At 44.5% G+C, this 24,293-nt stretch overlaps 2 protein-coding genes and 1 non-coding gene across 3 annotated transcripts in view; 2 read left to right on the top strand and 1 right to left on the bottom strand.

The window, feature by feature from the left end:
- TM9SF3 (transmembrane 9 superfamily member 3) overlaps positions 1-5,847 on the top strand; it is a 65,955-nt gene extending 60,108 nt beyond the window's left edge. The window contains exon 15 of the mRNA XM_054581294.1: positions 1,740-5,847. Coding sequence (XP_054437269.1) covers positions 1,740-1,807 — 68 coding nt within the window. The 3' untranslated portion in view covers positions 1,808-5,847. The remainder of the gene's footprint in view (positions 1-1,739) is intronic.
- Positions 5,848-10,442: 4,595 nt separating this feature from the next.
- The window catches only part of TLL2 (tolloid like 2), a 119,445-nt gene continuing 105,594 nt past the window's right edge, over positions 10,443-24,293 (top strand). Inside the window, exon 1 of the mRNA XM_054581704.1 lies at positions 10,443-10,620. Within this exon, the coding sequence (XP_054437679.1) occupies positions 10,443-10,620 (178 nt within the window). The remainder of the gene's footprint in view (positions 10,621-24,293) is intronic.
- LOC129077384 (small nucleolar RNA SNORA65) lies at positions 22,279-22,408 on the bottom strand. The gene has a single exon (XR_008529841.1). It is a non-coding gene; the product is annotated as a small nucleolar RNA SNORA65 (small nucleolar RNA).

Genomic DNA, 24,293 nt, shown 5'->3' with positions numbered 1-24,293 from the left:
TCCAGCTACTCCCCCCGTTCTCTTCCCAAAGCTGTCTCCAGTCTCTCCTCAAGTGTCTCCAGACCTCTGTGCACCCCCTTTAGTGAGGGATCTACTTTCTGTGGCTGCCACTCTGCACTCAGCAGGCAGCTTAGACAGCACAGGGCGGGGTGGAATCCCACCTGGGGGTGAGGCTATTGGGTCCTTTGATGCTGATGCAGCTCAGGGGGCATGGTCTCTGCCTGAGCAAGATGGCTGCTGCCGCATGGGGGATGAGTCAGCACCGAGATCCTGCCAGCTACTCTCTCAGTTCTCTCCCCAAAGCCTCCTTCCCTAGTCTCTCTTCAGATGTCTCTAGCCCACTCTGCCCCTGCCTTTGCCGGAGACCAGGGTAAGTGACTGCAAGTAAAAATTTATGTGTTGGCCCTTTAAACAGTTCTTTGCGTCTCCAGCTGCCTGTCTCTGGCAGAAAGCAACCCTGCAGCTTTTTACAGCTGGTTGTTTTCTGTGTACTTTTGGGGCTCTGGTGCTGTGGGCTAGAGATCCCTGCTTTTGGTTTAGACCCTGCTCTTCTCAGGGGGATCCAACTGGCCGTTTCAGTATCCTTCTGGTGCTGCCGCCCGTGGGTGCCCCATCTGCCTTCTCAGGACTCTGTTGCACTCCTTACCGGTTATATTGCGTTAAAGCCAATTCTTCTGTCTCTGAAATTACAAGGCTCCCCTCTCGCTATTGTTTAGTTGTTTGTTCCAGGTGATTTCTCCACAATTTAGTTGTAAATCCAGGTTGGTCCTGGGAGGAGGCCAGTGTGACTTCCACTCACTCCTCTGCCATCTTGATTCTCCCGAAGACTTACTTTTAAACTTTCAATAATATTGGACTAGATGCTAAATTCCTAAATCCAATGAAGAATCTTCTCTATGACTTAAATAACCAGCTGTCTTGTACTAAAGATAAAGATCCTTTAGTATTTGCAGTAAAGAACTATTCAGTTCATCTGTTCATTCAAATATTTTTGGGATACTCTATCATATGCCAAGCACTGCAGCATTGGAAGTATGTACTTAACAAAACAGAGAAGCGCCTCTGCTTTCTGGTGTTTTGAGCCCCAGACTGAGGCTAATTACTCAAAAACAACGTTTCAAAACTTGCCACCTACTTACATGTCTCTCTTGTCCATTTGCTCAAATATGTCTTCCATTCTACACAGCTTCTACAACTTAAAGTACACAGCTTCTACAATTAAACATAGAAAAGAAACCCTCAGAATATGCTTCTTCTCTAGAGCTACAAATGCCATTGAGCCCATGGTCTTCAGTCCTTCCCCAAGAGAATTTGCAGTCACTTCCTAGCCGTAAAGTTTCATATGGTTTAGGGAACATGTTAATACTGGTTAAATGACCTAGAATAATATATGCTCAAATTTTAAAAAAAGACATTTTTTTAATTAACAGATGTTTGTCATTATCAAATTATCCTTGTTTTATTAGAGATGTAATTTAATTCATATATTTATTGATTACATATGTAATAATTGATACTTAATTCTAAAAATATATCAGGTCAAACTTGGTGTTATGACATTAACAGGTGATTCCAAAACAAATGATACAATTTTAATAAGTTCAGAGAGAATACTTACCTGGAGACATTATCTTGAAAAAAATTAATAACTTTCCAGAGCTGAGGAATTATAGTGTTTGTAAATGATGGATACTGGTCTGTATATATTTATTTAAAAACATCTTATTTTATCTTTACAGGAGCAATTGGTTACATGGGAACAAGTGCCTTTGTCCGAAAAATCTATACTAATGTGAAAATTGACTAGCGACCCAAGAAAACCTGGAACTTTGGATCAGTTTTCTCTTTCGCAGGGGTGGAACTTGCACAGCAAAAAAAGCGCAAGAAGAGATTTGGGCGAAACACTGGGTACTTTGTGGGTCTGTCTTTCATGGATGGCGTAAAGTAACATCTATTTTCATTGATCCTAGGTTCTTACTGACTGCTTTCTCCAACTGTTCACAGCAAATGCTTGGATTTTATGCAGTAGGCATTACTACAGTACATGGCTAATCTTCCCAAAAACTAGCTCATTAAAGATGATAGACCAGCTCTCTTCAGTGAAGAGGACAAATAGTTTATTTAAAGCATTTGTTCCAATAAAATAAATAGAGGGAAACTTGGATGCTAAAATTACATGAGTAGAAATCTTCCTGGTACTTAGTGTTTCTACGTTATTGAAAAATGATGTTCCAGAAAGATTACCTTTTTCTCTTATTTTTACTGCTATCATCAATCTATTGTGGGACATTTTTATATATTGAATCTGGGTTCTTTTTTGACTTTTTTTTTCAATTCAACTGCATCCTTTTTTTAAAAAGAGAATTAAAAATATTAAATTCTGCATGTAATATATCTGCTGTCACCTTAGTTGGACCACTTCCCATTTATTTATCTTAAAACTAACCAGTTACATCTTAATTCCATCCAAAGAAGATACAGTCTGAAGATAGAGGTGTACTCTCTACAATGCAATTTACTGTACAGTTAGAAAGCAAAGTGTTAAATGGAGAAGATATTTGTTTTTATTAAACATTTTGAGATTTAGATAAACTACATTTTAACTGAATGTCTAAAATGATTATTTTTTTTTCTCCCTCCCCCCCAAGTTAGTCTTACATCTTTTTTGGGTTTGAATGAAGGTTTTACATAAGAAATTATTAAAAACAAGGGGGTTGGTTAATAAATGTATATAACATTAAATAATGTAATGTAGGTATAGATTCCCAAATGCATTTGGATGTACAGATTGACTACGGAGTACTTTTTTCTGATGATGATTGGTGTAGAAATTTGTGAATTTGGGTGGCTTTTTACATCTTGCCTACCACTGCATGAAACATTGGGGTTTATTCAAAATGTGTGTGTCTTCTTTTGGGAGGGGGGATTGTTTTCTTCTGTTTCTTTTCTGAGACTCCTACAGGAGCTAAATTTGTAATTTAGAAACATTTAATTTTGTTAATTCTGTCTGGGGCACTTAAGTAACATCTAAAGCATTATTGCTTTAGAGTGTTAAAATAAAATTTCCTGACCAAATTGTTTTGTGAAAATAGATGTGTTTGCAATTTAAAGTTATCTTTTCAAAAGGCAATATTACTGAATACATTTTTAAAATATATTATAAATTATGCTTTTCTAATACAGGGAACCTACACTAAAATCCTCAAACTTGCTTACACCTGTTAATACATTATCCAGTGCAGTCACAAACTGAATGACAGGCCCTTTCAATGAAGTTGTGGCACAAAAACCTGTTCAGGTTGGTGTACCATGCAAAGTGGGAAGGGGATGAAAGGGATTAGCTTGCTATTGGATGAGCAAATAAAAGCTGCAGTTTTCTGAGGAGTGATTTTGATTTTGAATGCATCTTTCTGGAACTATTCATAATGTGAAGTTTTCCTAGAACTGTTGAGTTTCTAGTTTAATAGTTTGCTATGCAAATGACCACCTAAAATAATACTGTATATTGGTCTTTTTAGACAGAGTCAAACAGCTATATTTAAACCTTATTGTGAAACTCATGCCATTAATAGTTATGTAAGATCTTTTCATTCCAAAATATGTTTATAAATTAATAGACTCTGCATCCTATCATGTTACCAGTATGTAAGGACTACAGAGAGTGAAAAATTTGATTTCTTAACCACTTTTGTGTGGCTGACAGATTTGATCAGAAGCTGTAGGTAAATCTTCATGCCAAAATGTTATATCAAACGTAATACACTGGTTATTCCATTTTCTCTTCCTTCTTACCTGCCTTTAAAGTCGTACAAGAAAAACTTAAAAGTCAATATTTAATGGCTTATATTTCTAACTACATATAAAGTATATATAATAGTACACAGTCTATCTGATCGAGTTTAAGTTGGATAGCAAACTTTTGTTGTAATAAAATGAAATTTGTTTCTCATGAGTCTTGCAGGTAAGATGTAGGGTTTTTAAAGGAGTGGTTTAGCTGCTTTCAGGTACACCAGTTTTTTCTATTAAATTGAGCTCTGTTTGAAATCCTTTGGAATCTTCAGTGAAAAATAATTTTCTAACTTCCATATAAAAAGCTCCATTAAAAGGAATATAAGTCAGTTTGAAAAGTCCTTTAGAAAATATTTATTGATTTATGGTTTCATAGAGAGTCTGGATGTGGTCTTGAAGAAGATGTAATCCACAAATGGTTTAGCTCCCTAGCTCTCAGTTGTAGACTAGAAAAATGAAATATTATTTAAAGTTAATTAAAGAGTGGGAGTTTTCCACTCCGTTAATGCTACATACCTGTCTTTCACCTGTTAACATTATTTGCTCAACTTCCCAACTGGTACTTTGAACATTATCAAAAACTAAAAATAAACTTTCCTCTTGTACCTATAAGCATATTTCTCCTAAAGTTTAGTTACATTAGTAATTGACATGGTTATATATATTTATGTCCTTGTACAGGAGTAGGATAAGGTAGAAATGTAATGGCTAGAGGGATAGTAAAGTATTCTTTAGTAGATCATGTTGGACTCCTAGATTGTACTGGGTTTGCCCATAAATCAAGCCCCATACTCTTAGAACTCATTATTCTGTGGTGATACCTGAATGGTGAATGGTTTATTCACCTAGGGAATGGTATGTTTGGGTGTTTTCCATTGGGAATGGATGGACCTCTTTATAAAGATGGTTGCTGCAAATTCTAGTTCTTCCAAAAGCCACTTTATTTAGGGTTTATTCACAAATTGTACTCACTTTGATAAAGCTTTTATTTCTTAAGTGTGTACTATCTACCTTATGCCATATGTCTTGCAAATAAATGTTATTTTAAAATTTCCTGAATTTTTACAAATGTAAAAAAGAAAACTGTATTAATGTAATTTGTTCAGGAAAAGCTACACATTTAAGGGCTTCTTTCTGTATATGAAGTCTGGGAAAGAAAAGCCTTCTGTAATCTATACACTGTAGTTCCATCTGGGTATTAAGTTTAGATTTTAGTGTGTCTTGCTTCATTTTATTGATTTATTAGAACACATAATAAATAGGAATAGTGACATGAAAACAGAAGTATTAATGTTTTATATTTTCATAAAAATTTCAGTTATGAAGCTATATTTTAGCAATTGAGATGTTAAAGAGATAAGAGAAGTGACAATTTTGAGATTGTTTGGAAGTGTATGCAGAAGTAGACTAGATTGAGAGGTAGGGTAGATCAGAAAGTTAACATACAGCTGCAGAAATTTTCTAAGATTTAAATTCAGTGTGAGGAATGCCTAGTCCCTCCTGTGAACATTTTCTAAAAGCTATCTGATTTGACATTCTTATGGGAGCTGTAGGTAGAAATGGTGCAAAGACAAAAGTAAAAGTTAAGTTATTTCACTGTGGTAAGGGATGGAATAAAGAACTTTTGTGAAAGCTGCTCATATTGAAGTATTGGTGAACTAGTATTGCTAATGATTACTGATAAAGCAGTATTCTGTGTGTTTACCTAAATATCAGTTTAGGTCATTTGAAAATCTTAAAATGTTTTAGGTGAGAGCTTAAGAAAGAAATAACATGGAATTCTGTTTGAAAGGCAGCAGCGTACTTGGAAAAGACAGTTTCACTTGGGCTTTTCAGCTCTGTCAAACTTGAATCTATAAATCCCCACAGAGCACAGATAATTGATGACAGGGTTGGAAGGAAAGAGTTTTTGGTGGTAATTACTTCCATTTTGTACACACCCTGGGTTTGTGTAGGCCACATTCCAGCTGCCTTTTTAGTAATAGAAGTCCAGTATATAATATGTCACATACATGTGAGGTTCTAATCTAGCCTGTTTAACTGAACTTGGATTTTTAAAAAGTAATAAAGAGTTAAATGTACTTCCTTTGAATCCTTTATTTCTTTTCTTTTGGAAACAGTGAACCAAGAGTAAGGGATAATCCATTACTACTGACATGCATATGAAGAGGTTACTGATAGCGTTCCACAATTTAATAAAGCAGGGGTCAGCAAACTTTTTCTGTAAAGGGCCAAGTAGGAAATATTTGCGGCTTGAAAACCAAGTAGCGTCTGCCGCAACTGTTTGACTATTGTAGCACTCAGTAGACAGTTGGTAAATGAGTAAGTATGGATGTATGGATGTGTTCCAATGTAACAACAATGGTCAGTGGGCCATAGTTCGTTGATCCCTGAAAGGAGGAATTTAAGATTTTATTCCCCCCACAACTTTGTATTTTGAAAAAAAAGTTGTGTATAAAAAGTTGAAAGAGCCCTGGCTGATGTGGCTCAGTGGATTGAGTTCAGGCCTGTGAACCAAAGGGTTGTTGGTTCAATTCCCAGTCAGGGCACATGTGTGGGTTGCAGGCCAGGTCCCCAATTGGGGGTGCAAGAGGCAACCACACATTGGTGTTTCTCTCCCTCTCTTTCTCCCTTCCTTCCCTACTCTAGAAATAAATAAATACAAATCTTTAAAAAAAAAAAAGTTGGAAAAATGTTACAACAAGTAAGGGTTGTCTCTTTTTTTTTTAAAAAATGACTTTTCTCTTTTATCATTTTTTTGGACGTTTTCCCATACAAGCTCTGACTCCTACACTCAACCCCTACACTGTCCCATGCCTGTCATTCTCCTGATTGATAATAGGTTGTTTTTGTGTAGTACTTTTTCAAAGGAGTTTCAGGTATGTTTTTAAACCATCCAGTGAGGATGATAGGGTTGACCTACATTTTATAGAAGCCATGAAAGGGCTTCTTATTTTTAGCCCTGGAGCCATCAGGATTAGGGTCCTGTTGCTGTCACTGTAAAGGGGGTATGTCATCTCTCCAGCCTGTAGAGCAGATAGTACATTTGGGGATCCCACTGGAAACGGCTGTTCTTTACTGATGGAAGGGATTCTTGTTACTGTCCTACATCACAATCGGTGGTTAATGTCTCCTGATGTGTTTGCACTTTTTTTTTTTTCATTTCCAGTTTTAACTGCTTATTTAAATCCTTGTCAGCCTCTTTGGTTCTTTTCTCTCCCTGATTTCATTAGCTGCCCCAGCCAACATCTGTACTTGACAATTCCTATTGCTAAAGAGTTTGTTGGTATAAATTCAGATTACTTTTGATCTCTTTAATTAACAGTTTTTGTCTGGTTGGAAAACTAAGGGAATCTGTTATTATAGCCAGATCCTAGGTTTAAATGTGAGAATGTTTATTAAACTGGTAATCTAGTTTAACCGGAATAAAGGGGAATAAGTCTACATTGGGATATGTGGTATCAATAATAATGTAGTCTATACATGTATTTAAAGTTATTTTCAAAGGTTTGAATTGTTATGGTGATAGGAGTTTCTAAACAGAAAAAAAAACAACAATGGAGATGGCTCTAGGGAGAAGTTGATGTAATTCATTTTACCTGGCCAATGTTATGGTTATGCTTAGTGGTTCAATCTAAGCCACTAAGATAATGGGACTTAACCTTGAAGGTTATTGAAGGGAATGAAGGGTCTAGAAAGTGATACATGAAAGATCTGCTGTAGGTTACATGCCAGTAGAGTAGGACAGACATAAATAGTTAAGTGTCGTAAGCGTGGTCGCTGCTATAATAGATGCTGGCATGAGGATGCAAGCTGTGTGATTATCAACTTGTCCCCAGCAAAGAAATGGAGATGCAAAGCAGCAAGGCCTTACTAGGATAACTGCAAGGTGCTTAATGCAACAAGAGCGGAGAGACAGGTGGCAAGAGCCAAGGCTGGGATCAGGAAAGGAAGACCTGATGCTGGATGGAGGGCCTGATGTGCCACCCTGAGGAGCTTGGGCAAAGGCTTCGGAGAGCCACAAAAGGTTTTAAACAGCTGTTAAAAACTTTTTATTAAAAATTAAATATTTCTCATCTCCAAAGAACTCAAAGTACTTTCCCAGTGGTCAGTAATGCCAACTAAGAAAGGAGCCAGCAGATGAGTACCCACTTTATTCTGGAGGTTCTGCTCCCTGCCTTGCAGGAGGGGGTGATATGTAGTGGCCTGGAAAGGCAAAATGAGAAGGTGACCTACATGGAATAGTGTGTGGGGCCAAAACTGGATAGATGTGGAGGGGTTTGAGAGCTCCTGCAAGAGAAATGGGTCACTCGGTGCAGGGGTGTAGATGGAGTGAGTTGGGTGGAGGACAGGTGTCTGACTAAAAAGGGGGGAAAATCTTATGTCCACTTGCAAGTTTTCCACATGAACCATGATTTATGGGGAAGGAAGCCTACAAATAGTATGAATTTAATAATGGAATGAAGTTGAGCATCTTTAGATCATGAAGCACTTAAATCTACCTCTAGTTTTTTCATGGGGTTTAAGTTAAAAATGTTTTTAAAAATATGTATAAAGCAGTGAGTGAAGGTACTAATTATTCCTTTTCCTATCCTGTGATCCAAATATTTTGTTGATGTTGGTTGATAGCAAAAGTAGCATCGAAACAGGGCTTCTGACATAAAACTGCAGCCAGCTTATCCAGGAGCACCACTTGTCTTCAAAAATACTTGGACAGAGTGCTGGTGAGAAGACCTGGGAGCTACTCACGAGGTGGGGATCAGAGGCAATAAAAGCTCACGACCCCAGTGCTTGCACAACAGGTCTCCTGTAATGTCTATTTTCCAGAGGAATTCCCTGTTAATGAAGCCAGTTGGCTGTTTGCCTAGTGTCATCTGGACACTGGGAAGTGTCACAGAAGTTTGTTAGGCCTTTTCGATGTTGACTTTGTGGACTTGTCTACTGACAGGTGGTGACCTTCAATGGGTTGAAGGCAGAGAGCTATGGCGTGTGGTTTGACTCCTTCCAGCATTTAGGCAGAAATTCCATTCAGTCCCCCTCCCACACCTATTGGCCGTTAATGGCCACTTGGCCTTCCCTGCCATTTGGTAGCATCCATTCCCCCCAAATTCCTTCTGCCTGTCAGTTCCTAATCGGATCTTGCCCAGTCTAACTCCATCCGGTATGTGCTTATTTGTTGAAAACTGATAGCATGAAGCAGGGCCACTTGCATTTCTAAGGGCCAGGACAAAATACCCAGTAGCACCCTTCCAGTGGTTAGCTTAAAACTTGACTTTCTGAGGACTTGTCCTAGTTATTAGAGGAGAAGACATGATCATAATGCAGGAATTTTGGAGTCCTGTATAAAACCCAGCTCTGGGCTCCCTGGGGACTATCGTCATCAAAGGCTGTGGACCCATGTGGAAACCCAAAAGGGAAGTTCAGTCCATTTTTCTACTTGCAGTTGAAATGAGAAAAGATTATTCTGGACATGATGCTGAAAATCTCTACACATCGGTGTGTTTTACTTCTTGATTAGGGCAATTTTGCTGCATAAAAGGTCTTTGAAAAACCTCATGGTAATACTTTTTATGTCTAAAAATGGCTCAGTTCTGACAATTTTTACATTTAAGGGATAACATAGGAGAGGGTTTCAAATATCTCTTGATTATTCTAAATTATTTGGGTATATGTTACTAATTGGTTAATAAAAAACAACCCAGACTTCAGAAATTGGTCATTTTTATTCCATCAAGTTAATGGTGAATGGCTTATTTAATAAAACGTCTGTAACAACACAAATAGCACCATACAACTGTTCATTTGTCAATCTTTTTGCCTGTATGAAGCATCTTAGACTTTTATTAAAGGATAGAGTCACTTAGAGGGGAAATCCGTCATTTAAAATCTTCCTGAGCCACTAGGTTAGGTGGGTGCTGTAAGAAGCACTCTGCATGGCTGGGAATCGAAATCCTCGATTTCTTTCTATTTTTTCTGCGCTGAAAGCGACCGGAGAGAAGATTGAGACTTCATCCCGGCAGAGACACGATTGCCCGAAAGCACAGAGCGAGTTGGTAGGGAAGCGGACCGTGCTTGTAGGACTCCTGGTCCTGCGCTCCAGCTTTAACCACTGCTGCCTGCCTTCGCTCACGTGTGCAGTGGGGAGTTGTAAAGTGAGTTATGAAAATAAAAAGGCGGGAAGTCCAGCCTCGATCTTCAGGAGCAGCGTTCTCCGGTGGTTGCTCCGCGGGCCCAGGGTCCGTGCCTTCAGCATCTTAACCCCGCTCCCCTTCCTCCGAAGTTGCGGAGGTGCCGGGAAGAGGAGGGGCTTCGCCTCGGGCGCCCGAGTGATTGGCTGCCCGGGGCCCCTGGCGAGGGCTGTGTGGTCCAGCCGGGGTGGAGAGGGGCGGAGCGGCCAGTGCTCCAACCACCGCCACCACCGCCACAGTCGCAGCCTTGGCCGCTGGGCAAGTAGCTCCTAGTGGCGGCTTCCTTGGAACCCCGACGAGGACGGGGGCGCTACGCTCTGCTCGCTGCGCGAGGAGCCATGCTGGCCACCTGCGCGTAACCGCCGCGCCCGGGCAGTCGCGGACCGGACCCTGTATACCGTCCCTCGCCCAAGCCCAGTGTTCCGCGCACGCAGCTCCCTCTGTCTGTGCTCGTCCCTCGCAACCATGCCCCGGGCGACTGCACTCGGGGCCCTTGGGCCGCTGCTGCTGCTGCTGCTGCCGCTGCCCCGCCACGCCGATGGCCTCGGGGAGCGCTTGGACGCCGCCTCGGACTACTCGGCGCTGGAAGGCGAGGAGAGCGCGGAGCAGCAGCTGGAGCATTACCACGACCCGTGCAAAGCCGGTAGGTGCCGCCGCCACAAGTCCGGCAGAAGTTTGCCTTTGAAATGCAAATGAGGTGGTGGGCAAGCCTGCGCTGCTGTCTGTGGGGCGGGTCTCTCCTCCCCTCCTTCGAGGTCCCCGGGGCTCCCCGGGAAAACAATGCCCCAGAGGGACGGCTGAAATGCCCCTCGGGCTGGGATGTCCGGGTCCCAGGTTTGCGCACCGCTCGGGGTGGCGGCCGCGGGAGCGTTCCCAAAGCGAATCGGGGGGGTGCCCGAGGCCGAGAGGGCTCTCAAGGCTGGGGCGGGCGCCCAGGCCGCCTGACAGCCAGGTGGTCAGCGCGGCTGCCGCGGGACGCGCTGAGCTGGAGCGGAGCGGCGGGGCTGGGCGCGGCGTTCCCAGGCTCAGATGCAGTCGCTGGCTCCGATTTCACAGCATTTGTAAGTTTCGCGCAAAGTTTCCCAACATCTTGTGGTTACTCGTGGGAAGAAAATGTTTAAAAACCGAAAAGCTTCACAGCAGACAAAAGGAACGGGGGGAAATGTGCATGACTCAAGTTGCTGCACACCACTCTGTGGCCCCTCAGCGTGGTCCTGGCCCGGGGGTCGCCCCCGGCGGACGGAGATGGAAGCCGGCAGGTGCCGTAATCCCGCCAGGAAGCGGCGCCCCGGGGCGCACAAATCTTACTGGCGCAAATCGCGGTCCGGGCGCTGCAGCTCCCGCTTCCCGTGAGCCGCCAACCGGCTCGTGTGTCTTGAGGGAAGCGGCTTCCAAGCCAGAATAATTAGTTGAGACGTCAGCCCCAGAAGGGCTCAAGCACAAGTTCCAAAGAGAACCTATGGATCTGAGGCAATTTCCAGCTGGGACAGAGGAATATTCACCCTCCGGATAGAGGATGGTCTCAGAGGCCCGCCCACCGGTTCCTGGCGGGTGGCCAGGGGTGCTGAGTAGTGGTGTTTACCTCGAGGCATGGTCTGGCCTTTTCACTTGGCGGCCTGCAGAAATGCGCAGAGGGAAGAGGCTCCCTCCATTCGCAAAAGGGCAGGAGCTTCTCTTAGGTGTTGGGCCAGATCTGTGGGGGTGCCGTGGGTCGGTGGCCCAATTCCTCACTCCCTGGAGACTTCTTGTAGATTCAGTTCCCTCATCTCTAAACTGGGGACAGTAATTATAGGAGGACTCAGATGATTTATGGGGAAATGTTCTGCAAATGGAATATTAAGGAAGGCCTGTAATTATTTGTATTGCTACTGCAGCGGTTATGATCTGGGCTGGGCATAGGGCAGGTCAGAATTGGGTGAGATCTGGGAAAGATAAGGTTATTAGGAGGCCGGAGGATCTAGGAGGTTGTGAGACCTGAGAATCTTCTGGAAGTTGAAGATCAAACCAGGCTTTGAGAGGCTTGGTCTTATGGTGGAGGAAGATTCCTCCAGAATACCCATCTATTGCTGTCCCTTGTGGGACTTTTGAATGGGGAAGGTGGGCAGAAGAGTTGGTTCCTGGGTAGTGTGAGAGAATATCGCCCCGCAGCGTGCCCCGACTGAGGTATCTCAGTTCATCACAGGACCTCCCTAGCTCATGACCAGGGAGAAGAGTCTTTGGAGCACTGTAGGAGTGGTGGTCTTGACTTGAGAAGATGGACACTGAGCCGGCAACAGTGGGATGGGGGCTAAAGAGGGTGGCTGAGTCATCACCTGCGCCTGTCAGATTCTTGACTTTACTGAATGTGAGCTGGGGGCTGTAGGAGGCGTCTGGGCAGCTGGGGTCTGGACTGGGGAAGTGATCAACTCGCCCAGGAATGTGTTAAGCGCCCCTGTTATGCTGGGTGCTGCAAATCCAGGTGAAAGAGGCATAGGTCTGTCTGGAGAGCTCACAGCTCCTGGTCTCAGCCTTCAGGAATAACCTTGAGGTAGGTTGTCGGTTGGGGCCTCATTTTTCTCCAGTAATTTTGGAGAAAACGATGGATAACCAGGGCATGCGGGCTTTGTGACTCTTCACAAATAGGATGGTATTGGTGGGCAGGGCTGGAAAGTAGAGCATCCTGGGAGTGTGGTTCCGCAGCTCCCTGCATCCTCCACTGGCAGCCTTGATCCTCTCAACCCTTTGGCCTCTCCCTGATCCATGCTGATGCTGAGAGTGGCCAGAAGAGGGCGATAGCCAGGGGGAAAAGATCACATCTCAATCTGTCCGTGGTTCTGGAAATTCCCTGATCTAGGGAACAGTCTTCTGTAAGGACAGCAGCAGTTCACCAGTGCACTGAGGTCTCAGTGAAAGGAAATGCCTCTCAGTTCAGGGGAACACTGCATTTCCTGGTGACATATTTAAATGAAATCTTTAGGGCCACCGTCTCATCCTATGCCAGTCAAATCTTAACTCCCTGACTCCTCTGGCCAGGAGCTCCCTGCAGAGGACCTGCCTTAGGGCTTTAAATCAGAAACACTTCCCACCTGCTCCTTCTCAGCTGGAGAGGGGCGGGGCTCGCCATTCTGCTACAGGTGCTGAGTGTAAAGATGAGAGTCTGCTCCTGGGCTCCCCTCGGGGCCTCAGTTGCTCAGCTGTGTAGGGAAGATACTGGACCTGGGGATTGCAAACTGACAGGTCCAGGGTGCTGGTTCTCTTGGTCCACATCTGCTGTCTTGCCCTGCTCCTACTTCATACCTCGTGGGCACTGGAGTTGTGCCCCTGCTGTTTTCCTACTTAGTATTCTGTGACTTTTGCTTCCATCTCAGTCACTCAGAGGCTGACGAAATTGGTTACTGTTTTACTGTTCACAATTTTGTCATTTACAAATTTTACTCTTTACTCTGCCATTTATAAGCTGTGTGACCTTGGTCAAGTCAGCTAATTTCTCTGTGCCTTTGTTTCCTCATGTTCAAATTAGGATGATTCCTACTAGATTAAAGTGCTTAAAACAGTGCTTGACATATAGTTAGGTACTTTATAAATGAATTTTCTAGAAATTTCTTGAACGACTATCTCCATGCTGACCTTCAAAGCATGATTTAAACTGTAAAATTTAAATTTATTAATAAACAATGTATTTGGTGTGGTACTAAGGTATGGTTTTAAAATCCGGTGATTGCAGCCCTGACCGGTGTGGCTCAGTTCATTGTGTGTCATCCCTCAAAGCAAGAGGTCGCTGGTTTGATGGTCCCTGGTCAGGGCACATGTGTGGGTTGCAGGTTTAGCCCAGCTGGGGATATGGACAAGAGGCCGCCAACTGATGTTTCTCTCATACAGTGATGTTTCTCTCCCTCTCTCCCTCCCTTCTCCTCTCTCTAAAAGTAAATAAATAAATAAACTCTATTTTAAAAAAAATCAGGTGATCACAGAATAGGAGTAAATCTGTGAAGTCTTCCTGACCTGGGGCTGGTAAGGTATATGCGGCTTTCTGGGCATGATCTCCGACTAGTGGCTCTGCTGTTTTTTCAATCTCCCCATCACCATGCTCCTGAGAGCAACCTTTGCAACCTTTGCTTCTCCTGCCTGCTTGTCCTCATCTATAATTCTTTAGCTGGATTCAGAGCCAGAAGTTCTGGATCCGTATCCCTCTCACTGTCGATGTGGCATTGAGTAAGTCACTTTACCTTTGTATGTCTCAGTCTCATCTGCAAAATGAAAAAAACCGCTTGTCCTGTAGGGCAGACACGAGGCTCGTTTTAGCTGGATTTCCCAGAGAGCAGAGCCTGAGACAAGGACTTGTGTGCAGGCAGTTTGGGAGTTGATCCCAAGAAGCAGGGTGAGGGAGAGGGAGAGGGAGATAGGAAAGGAGAAAATCCAACGAAGGGAGTGGAATTGAGGTAGCTGCTTTAGTTGAGGGGGGTCTTGTCCCCACTAGGCCTCTGCCAAGTCTCCTTATTGGGGGTCTCAGAGCCCTCTGGGATGGCTTTATCCAAGGAAGCTCTTGCCAGCAGCCCTCACATGACTGAGGCAAGGCTGGAATGTCAAACTTTGTGGGGTCAGCGGTTCTTGTCTGCTTTGGCCATTGCTCTAAGCCCAGTGCCTAGAGCAGTGCCTGGCACACTGTAGGCACCGTCAATATTTGCTGAACCAGGGAGTGATGATTTTGGCCCTCTGTGGGCCCATGGCTGAGGGAACCGCTAAACACTCTCAGCCTGGAAAGTGAAGCAGCCCTGGCCCAGGGGGCTGCAGCCTTCGAGAGTTCTCAGGGTGGAGCTGAGGGGGATCGTGGGGTCCTGGGGGTGCCCCAGGGGCTTCCATCCTTCATGCAGGGGCAGGCATCCTGGATTCTTAAGCACAGATAAGAGGCTCCCATGGTGCCTCCCAAAGTCTGTTTCTTGGCACCTCTTCTCTCCCTCCTCCCATGGGCCGCACCCAGGTGAGGGAGACTGGCATTTTTACAAGTTTATTCTCATCTCTCCTTGTTATGGTGTTCTTGCTGAAGGGCAGATGCCGATTTGATGGAGTTAAAATATTTCAGAGTTGTATTGAGACAAAATGTTTATCGTTCCTGTTTCTCTAGGCAGGAGTACACCATCTAGTCCACCTCTGTCTCTGGCATTTCACCCTGAAGTGCACTGGGGCAGGGCATGAGGTGGTTGAGAGTACAGGCTTTTTTTTTTTTTTTAAGATATTGTTTATTTATTTTTAGAGAGAAGGGAAGGGAGAGAGAAAGAGAGGGAGAGAAACATCAATGTGCAAGAGATACATTGATTGGTTGCCTCTCATACGCACCCAGCCGGGGACCTGGCCAGCAACCCAGGCATGTGCCCAGACTGGGAATCAAACCAGCGACCTTTTGGTTCACAGGCGGGAACTCAGTCTGCTGAGCCACACCAGCCAGGGCAAGAACACAGACTTTGACACCTGATAGACCTGGATTCAAACTCTACCACCTGTGCAAGGCTTTGTGACCTTGAGCAAGTTACTTAACCTCTCTGAGCCTCAGTTTCCTCACTTGAAAAATACTATGAATATTCACTCTTCAGGGTTGTTTTCAGGATTAAATGATACCGTGTTTTTCAAGTGCCTAGTGCAGATTCTGGCTCAAGGCAAGTGTTCTGTGATTAATATGTAAATTATGAGAACACAGAGCAGGTGTTCACCTGTCCTTCTTGAACTCTTGTTGAAATGCTACAGAGGAATTTGAATTTTTGTAATAAAACAATTGATTTCATGTAGTGTAGTTCATTAGGGATTCTTGAATTCAGACTTGATAATCATTGGTAAAGAGGGTCACAAAAGTAAGTGAAGGTGAATTTTATGGTGTGTGAGTTATAGCCCCATAAAGATTTTTAAAAAATAAATGAAGATGAGGACAGGCCAGGGCAGTGTTGGGGGAGGAAATGCACAGAACCTAGAGGTCCCAACGCTGGCCAAGACTCACACTGCGGTGGGTAGTATTTGGGATAGGGGAGGCCATGAAGGGAAACACCGTGGCCCCTTTTGGATTAGGGGCTGCGTGATAGCAAGGGCAGTACTCCATTGACCTTTGACCTAGTCCTGGGGGTAGAGAAGCAGCCGTGATGGTTCCATTTGCATGTGGAGAATGTGAGCTTCGTGCCAAGACCTGCCTGACATTCATGCTCCTTTGACTTCTGATGCCACTTCTTAGACTGAGCTCAAGTTCTACAGACAGAAAAGTCCTCAGGGGTTTCATCCAAGGTAGGTCCCCACTCTGACATCACTGGAACCCGTTTTTTTCTTCTTTCTCCTGCCAGTCGTGCGGCCGTGTTTCACACCCCCTCCTGTGTGATGGGAGAGCGTCCTTTAATCAATCCTCTGTCCAGCACAGTGAGAGGAGAGGCAGGATGGAGCTGGAGCTGTACAACCGAGCCATCCACAGCAGCCCTGGACATGCCGGCTCCAAAGATGCGCAGGGTTGTGCCCTGGGTGCTGGGGATCTAAGTGCCAACCAGACCTCAGCCCTGTCCCTGGGAGATCCCAGCTCAGGGCACGGCCTCTTCAGCAGGAAGATGCTCCTGATGGCCGCTGAGTGTAGACAGGTCATCATTGAGCATCTCCTGGGGTCAGTTCTGGACCTTCCACTTATCGCTGCTTCCGGCCACTTTTATGGAACTCACTGTCCAGGGCTATGGTTGCTGTTTGAGCCCCTGGCTTCTCCCCAGCCCGTTTGTTTGGGATCCACTCTTTGGACTCAGGCTGACTTGGGTTTTCCTTCTCGGCTCTGTCACTTACTGTCACCTTGTGTAATCCTTTATTCTTAAAGCTTCAGTTTCCTGGTCTATATAATACAGTTAATAGAAACTCCTATTTCACAGGCTTATTGTTCTATGAAAGGCACTTGATACCGTTCTAAATGCTCAATAAATGTGAAATATTGCTATAATTTTGTGGCCCCTGAAGAACCTGTCATGTGCAAAAAGTGTGTGGATTAAACTGAATCGTGTTCACAGCACCATTTTCCACTCCTGTGAGCAAGCCTAGGGGCTAAACGGACCAACTCTGCAGGCAGATGGCCCAGGTCTGTATCCTGGCAGTGGGACCTACTTAAGCTTTGTGGATCTCAGTTTCCTCACCTATAAAATGGGGCTACTAATATCCCCACCACAAAGGGTTATTATGAGGATTAAATGAATGAATACAGACAAAACACTTAGAATAGTACCTGGAACATGGTAAAAAGTCAGTAAATAATACCGTTGTTTTTTTTTCTTTATTATCATCCCATACAAATCCAACAAGGTTTCTAAGTGGCAGGAAACCAAGTAACTGAACAGCTGAAGCCCTATGATATATTCAGAGTTTTGTGTTTCCTAATGATGCCAATGCAGATAGCTCCTCTGTATCCAGAGACTCCGGTTTCTGAGTCAGCCAGGAATCTCATTGGCTTTCTTGGGATTAGGCGGGGTAGGAAGTTCCATGCCCTGCATGCCAACCAAGAGTTGCCCGAGAAGCCAGCCCCTGACTATAGCAGGCCCTCAAATAACATTGTTCTGTTCAACGTTGTTTTGTTTTAATGTTGCTGAGGTGCTATAGGAACTTAACTCTTACTTATATCAGTTAGCCTAGGGTAAAATTGGTTCCATTATACATAGTTCCATCACAGTTCCAAAACCCTATCGATGACGTGAAGTGATAAGTTACACTATGTGTGAATGGTATTGGGCCCGAGCCTCCCTTCAGCCAATGGCTCCTCCTAGCTGCCCCTCTTTCCTATGGCTTCCCCATTCCAAACAGCTGAGATGTGAGCAGGATCGGGGGCCACTTCACATTTGATAGTGGCACCCATTCTTTTGCCATGGAGACCTAGCCAAGCAACCTGAATAGAAGCTGTAACTTCATTGGTCTCCAAAACTTTCCCTATCAACCCTCAACATATTTTTCAAGAGGAAGAACAATGATATGAATCCTCACAGTGGTTACAGCTTTGCCTTAGAGCTTTGGGTGACACCTGATGGTTTACAAAACCCTTTTTCTTCTGTTCCCTCCATTGGTCGCTCAGCCAGGAGATGGTCTGGGCTCCTATGATTTTGAGGACGTTGCAGGGTGTGGTCTGCGTGCTTGCACAGGGCAGAGGCTGGCCTGGGACCCAGGCAGGACACGGAGCTTGTGAGAGGTGGAACAAACTCCTCAAATCTCTGTTCTCGCCCCTAAGCACGTGGCTCCTTCAGCCCTGGAACCACTTCTCTTCCTGGCTCCGCCCACGCACAGTCGCCGTCAGTCCGCATGCTGCCCTGTCTGATGGTCTCATCTGTGCACGTCTTCCCCGGAGCACCATCACCCAACCTTCTCCCTGCCTTTGTCTTTATCCTTGGCTTGGACTCCAACAACAGGGAGACAATTCTGGCCTTCAAAGTACTCCTGGTCCCAATGCATAGGAAAGAATAAATGAATAGTTCAACGTGTTGAAACACACCTGTCCCCCTCTCTGTTTCTCCATCCCTTTTTCAGAAGGCCTGGAGCAGTGTATGGATGTCAGGTCACTTAGGACGGTGGCTCCAGCTACCTCCCAGAGGAAGAGGACTTAGAAGGCCAGTGTTTCCTTGGGGTCTCCGGGTGGATGCAGCCTGGGTGATAGAACAGACGCAATGAAACATCCTGCTTACGAGACTGTTTTTGGCATCAGGCAGCCTGTGGCGTGAAGCCTGCCTGCCCTCACCTGTGTGGTTTTGATTAAGTTCTTAACCTCTTTGCCTCAGTTTCCTCATCTGGAATATGGGAATAAACAGGTTTGTTTGAGGATGAATTGGGGCAGTGAACATGAAGTGTTTAGCAAGCAGTCATTCATTCTTCTTCTTGCTCACATTATTATTACTCCTATTAGTGTTCCCCATTTAGGAACTTCCCTGTAAGTGACCATCTCTCAGGGGCCTGTGTGTGCTTCTCTCTCCCTCAGGGCTGCAGAGAGTTCTCTTGGGATTCATTGCTTGTGGCAAGCGATAATTTATTGCTTCACTGCTCATTTGCTCTCATCCATGAAGCAGGGAGAGGATGAGAGAGAAACCAAATGCATATAAGCAGGGTTCTCATGGTATCCTCTTAGCCCGTCCATAATACAGTTCTGCCTGGATGCAAACACAGCCACAGGAGCTGAGCTTTCCTTGCTGATTGGTTGCAGACATATCTGTGATCATACCATCCCCTAACTACTTCTGTCAATTACCAGTAAATATTCCCAAGCTCGCCTGCACCAGCACTTGAGTGTTGACGTTCACCCCCAAGTCTTTGCCTGCTCTGCCAGCTGGGCCACTTATCTCCCTGCTCATCCTGCAATTTGCACCAAGCTTCCTCCCCTTCCTCCCACCTGGGTTACTGGCCTTGAATTGATGTGAGCCTTGTATGAGCCAGTTTCCCACAGGAGTAGGCTGCCTTCCTCCTTCATTCTTTTTTGTGTCCCTGGATCAGTTCTCCTTCCCGCTGAACTGGCACTAGTTTCCCCTGCTCTTCCCCTGGGCTCAGAGTCTGTGGTGGTTTACTGAGGGCTGGGCCCCATGGTGGCAGGTATCAGGTGGTACCAGAGTCTACCTACATGCTTAGAACAGAAACCCAGGGTCTCTAGTTTGATTCCCAGTCAGGGCATATGCCTGGGTTTCTCACCATGTCCCCAGTAGGGGGCGCATGAGAGGCAACCACACATTGATGTTTCTCTCCCTCTCTTTCTCCCTCCCTTCCCCTCTCTCTGTAAATAAATAAATATATAATAAATAAATAAGTAAATAAATAAATCTTAAAAAACAAAAGCAGAAACCCAAAGCACCATCCCGGACACCTGTCTCTTCCTTCCTGTCTCATGCAGTCCAATCCAAGTCCTGTCAATTCTGCTTCCAAAATTGGGTCCGTCCACTTCTCTCTGTCTTTGCTGCCATTATTTGGTCCCAGCCCCCATCAGCTCTTCTGTGAGCTACTGCAACAGTGTCTGACCTCTCTTGCCTCCTGTAGTCTATTTTCTATGTTGCAGACAGACTGACTGATCTTTTTGAGACTTACATCCGATCATGTTTGCAAAATCCAACCCACTTACGACCCATTAGTGACTTCCCATTGCACTTGGGATGAGAGCAGCCAGCAGGCCCCTCCCACCTTCTCATCCAGCCTCCTCCCCTGAGCTGCCGTCCTCCGCCTCCCACAGGTCCTTCCTCCTGCCTGGAAAGGCCTCTGGGCCGTCCACCTGGTCAACTCCAGATCGTCCTCCAGGACTTGACTTTCATGTCCTTTTCCCCGAGGCCTGCCCACGCTCTGATTTCAATGAGTCCCATCTCAAGTCTCTCATCACCTTTGTCTCCCATGTGGAATTTAAAAAAAAATTTTTTTTATCCTCACCTGAGGACACGCCTATTGATATTACAGAGAGGGGAAAGGAGGGAGAGAGAGAAGGAGAGAAATATTGATGTGAGAGAGAAACACCCGTTGGTTGCTTCTCATATGTGCTCCCTACCAGGGACTGAACCTGCAACCCAGACACGTGCCACAACCAGGAATCAAACCCGAGACCTTTGGGTTTATGGGACAGTGCTCCAGCCAACTGGCCAGAGTCCTGCATGGCATGTTTTACAGTCCATAACTGGGTAAAGTCACTGCTGTGATTACTTGTTCAGTGTCTGTCACCACATTAGACAACAAGCTCCAAGGGGCAGAAACTAGGCTCACTTGGCTTCCCAGTCACCAGTACTGGGTGTGACACACGGTGGGTGCTCGGCTGATATTTGCCAAGTGAAGAACTGAGAGAATGAGATCTCATAGGGATTCAGAAAAGGTAACAACCACTGGGGCAATCAAAGAAGGCTTCCTGGTGCGGGGGCTGGTAGACCCTGAGCTTGTCCCGGAAGGATGGATGGGAGGGAAAGAAGATAGGACACAGGGAAAGGCATTTCAGGTAGAAGAAACAGTGTGAGTCAGAGTGAGGCAGCAGGACTACTTGTGATGTGTCTGGAGCTGGCGGGTTACTTTGGTTTACTCTGCAGAGTAGTATTGACAAGATTGAAAGAGGCTCGGAACAGTGCATGTCAAACTTGGATTTGAAACGTCTCTTAAGAAATGGGGGACTATTGATGTTTTTTGAGCAGAGGACTGTTGTAATGAAGACTTACGATGCTTTGGATTTGTAGAGGCAAGAAGCAGGAGGACGACCAGGAGGTCTAGGCCTGGGAGCATGAGGACCAGGCTTGGGAGCATGAGGACCAGGCTTGGGCTATGGCCTTGGGAACAGAAAGGAAGGGGAGATGGCAGAGAGATCCTTCCCGAGCTGAGCTGTGTCGCAGAGTCATCTCTGAAACACAGCTAAGTTCATCAAGACATGCTCAGCAAACACTGGGGTGTCCTTGAGATGGGCAGAAAAAGGGGTTATTATTTTTTGACTTTTTAATAGTTTATTTTTATTGTATTTTATCCATTACCATTAGCAATAGATTATTTTAACGTAAAACAGTTTTGAAAGAATTTATTTATTTTTAGAGAGAGGTGGAAGGAGGGAAGGAAACATCGATGTGCAAGAGATACATTGATTTGTTGCCCAACCCTAGCCGGGAACCTGGCCCACAACTGAGGCATGTGTCCTGACTAGGAATCGAACTAGCACCCTTTGGTTCACAGTCCAGCACTCAGTCCACTGAGCCACACCAACTAGGGCCTTAAAACAGTTTTTTAAAATTATACAGCTAAGGCACACCCACTAGAGGACAGTTAGCAAGTATAGAGAGGAAGAGTAAAAATTTCTAAAAATTCCATTATCCAGAAGTAATTGTTAACATTTTGTTGCGGATTCGTCTCAATTTTTTCTATGTGTGTTTATATTTTTTCAAGCCATATGCACCACTTTGAACCTGCTGGTATTTCGCTTTCACTGAGTACCATAAACCTCTTTTCTATGAAAATAAAGATGCTTTTGTAATAAATGTATAACATCAGTTTTAGTTGTTTTGTGTACCATTGTATAGATGCACCAAAATTTATTTAGCCAGTCCCCTGTTGTTAGACTTAAAAGTTTTTTTCCCAATCTTTTTCTTTTTTAAAAAAATATTTATTTTTAGAGAGAGGGAAAGGGAGAGAGAAAGAGAGGGAGAGAAACATCGATGTGCGAGAGGAACGTTGATTGATTGCCTCTCGTATGTCCTCAGCTGGGCACCTGGCCCACAACCCAGGCATGTGCCCTGACTGGGAATCGAACCGACGACCTTTCAGTCTGCAGGCCAGTACTCAATCCACTGAGCCACACCAGCCAGGGCCGAATCTTTTTTTTTTTTTTTTTTTTTTTTTTTTTTTAGGCTGTTCCCACGTTTTTGGCACAGAGTTATCCACATGAAGAACAACCCTGTTTCCTAAGCTGGGGTTTAGTATCAGCTCACCACTGGATTGCACCAGCCAACCAAGAACTGGTCAGGTGCAGTGGCGGGTGGCTGACGAATCTTTTTATTTTATAAACAATGATGGTATAGTTATCCTTGTCGCTAGATTTTAGTGTATATTTTAAATTATTTCTTTAGAAAATTTTCCTACATGCAGAATTGCTGGCTCAAAAGTATAGATGCTTTTAGGGTTCTGATTCTTCTTTTTAAAGTGCCCTTAAAAATTGCTTTATTCTTTTGCCCTCCCGTTAAGATTAACAGTTTGCATTCTAGTTTTGAAAGTCTTAGCTGGTTTGATAAGAGAAAAATATTTTGCTATTTCTTTAATTAGCATTTACATTGTAATTGTATTTCTTTTTAAAATGATTTTGACCTTTTAAAAATGTTTTAACCATTTGTATTTCTTCTGATGTGCTCATTATATGATATATACATACATATATGCCGCCCCCCCACCCCCGATCCCCAGTTCTGTTCATGCTTTTTTTTTTTCCTATTTGGATGTTTATTTTTCAACGTTTTTGTAGGTACTCTTAAATGTTTAAGGACTTCACCTTTTTTACTTGTCATGTTTATCATGTTGTCACAAATGAATTTTGGAGACATCTTTAAAAAGCAGGAAGCTTCTTCCGTACCCCTATTCACCTTTTTCCGTGGACATGATTGCATGGTTGTAGCGGTTAAACTTAGGTTAAATTGCTAGTCATGGACCCAGGCTAATTTGCTGTGCCCATTAGAGTCCAGTTGGGAGACTGAAACCACACCAGTAATTTGAAATTTTAATATAAAGGATTATTAACTAGCAAAAAGGGATATAGTACTAAAGGAGGCAGGAGGACTCTAAAGACAACAGAAATAGCAGACATGGGAGCAATTACTAGGGAAGGAATAAACGTGGAAAAGGGCACCCACCCCGCGACCGGGCTGAAATTCTAACTTCCCAGGAGGTGTGGCTGCAGCCCAGCGCAGGTCAGAGAAGTCGGCGGAGATGCTGCAGGAAAAGGCTGATGAGCCAGGAATTGACCATTGGAGTATTGGCAAAACTTCGTAGGGTGGGCACCAGTGGGTTTCCTGAATACTCCATGGGAATAAGAAAGATGAGACACTCCCACCACCACCCCTTGGAACCAGTAAGAAAGTCCCTTCGCCTTGCAGTATCCCTCTCTCTAGTGCCCTCTACTGACAAAGTCTAGTGTACCAGCCGGCAATGAAGAGACGTTTCTAGGGTCCAGCTCCAGCATCACAAGGCATGGCTAAGAAGGGTAGATTTAGAGTGGGGAAGCCATAGACAGAACATGGCTTAACCAAGCTAGAAGTTTCTTTCTCACATTGAAGTCTGGAGGTCTGCAGTGGAGGGCAAGTAAGGAGGTTCTGCTCCTGAAGATCCTCCAGAAAGACCTAGTCTCCTTCCAGGGGCTTTGGGTTGAGGCCCTTGTCCTCATGGTCCAAGATGGTAACCAGAGCTTAAACCATCCCAAACACAGGCGAGGCATGGAAGGCATGGGAAAGAAAAGAGGCCCAAGAATATGCAAGAAGTTACCCAAGAAATACCATTTGTCACTTCAGCTTTCATCTCATTGGCCAGAACTTAGTCACATCGCCACAGATAGTTATATGGGAGTCTGGGAAGTCTTTCTTCTGGAAGTCCTGTAACAGAGGTCCTGTTATATGGAAGAAGGGAGAGAAGGTATTGGTGGACAATATGCAGCCTATGCCACAATGGGCTAAACTTGCTGAACCTTTGTGAAGAAAATTTAGTCAAAATGATAATAGGCCCATTATCATTATCGTTAACTGAACATTAACCAGATACACTAAGATCTTAGAGTAAAATATTGTAGAATGTTAGAGCTGGAAGAAACCCTTAGGAAGGGCAGTTACTTACCCAAGGTCACGTGGATAGCGGCTGGCCCGGCCAGAGGTAGATCCCAGG

This window comes from Pteronotus mesoamericanus, unplaced genomic scaffold (genome assembly GCF_021234165.1).
Source record: "Pteronotus mesoamericanus isolate MK-2021 breed Mesoamerican mustached bat unplaced genomic scaffold, CSHL_Meso_final contig_657, whole genome shotgun sequence".
NCBI classification, from domain to species: domain Eukaryota; kingdom Metazoa; phylum Chordata; class Mammalia; order Chiroptera; family Mormoopidae; genus Pteronotus; species Pteronotus mesoamericanus.
Note: the sequence above shows the minus strand (reverse complement) of the source record. Positions and strands in the feature narration are given on the sequence as shown.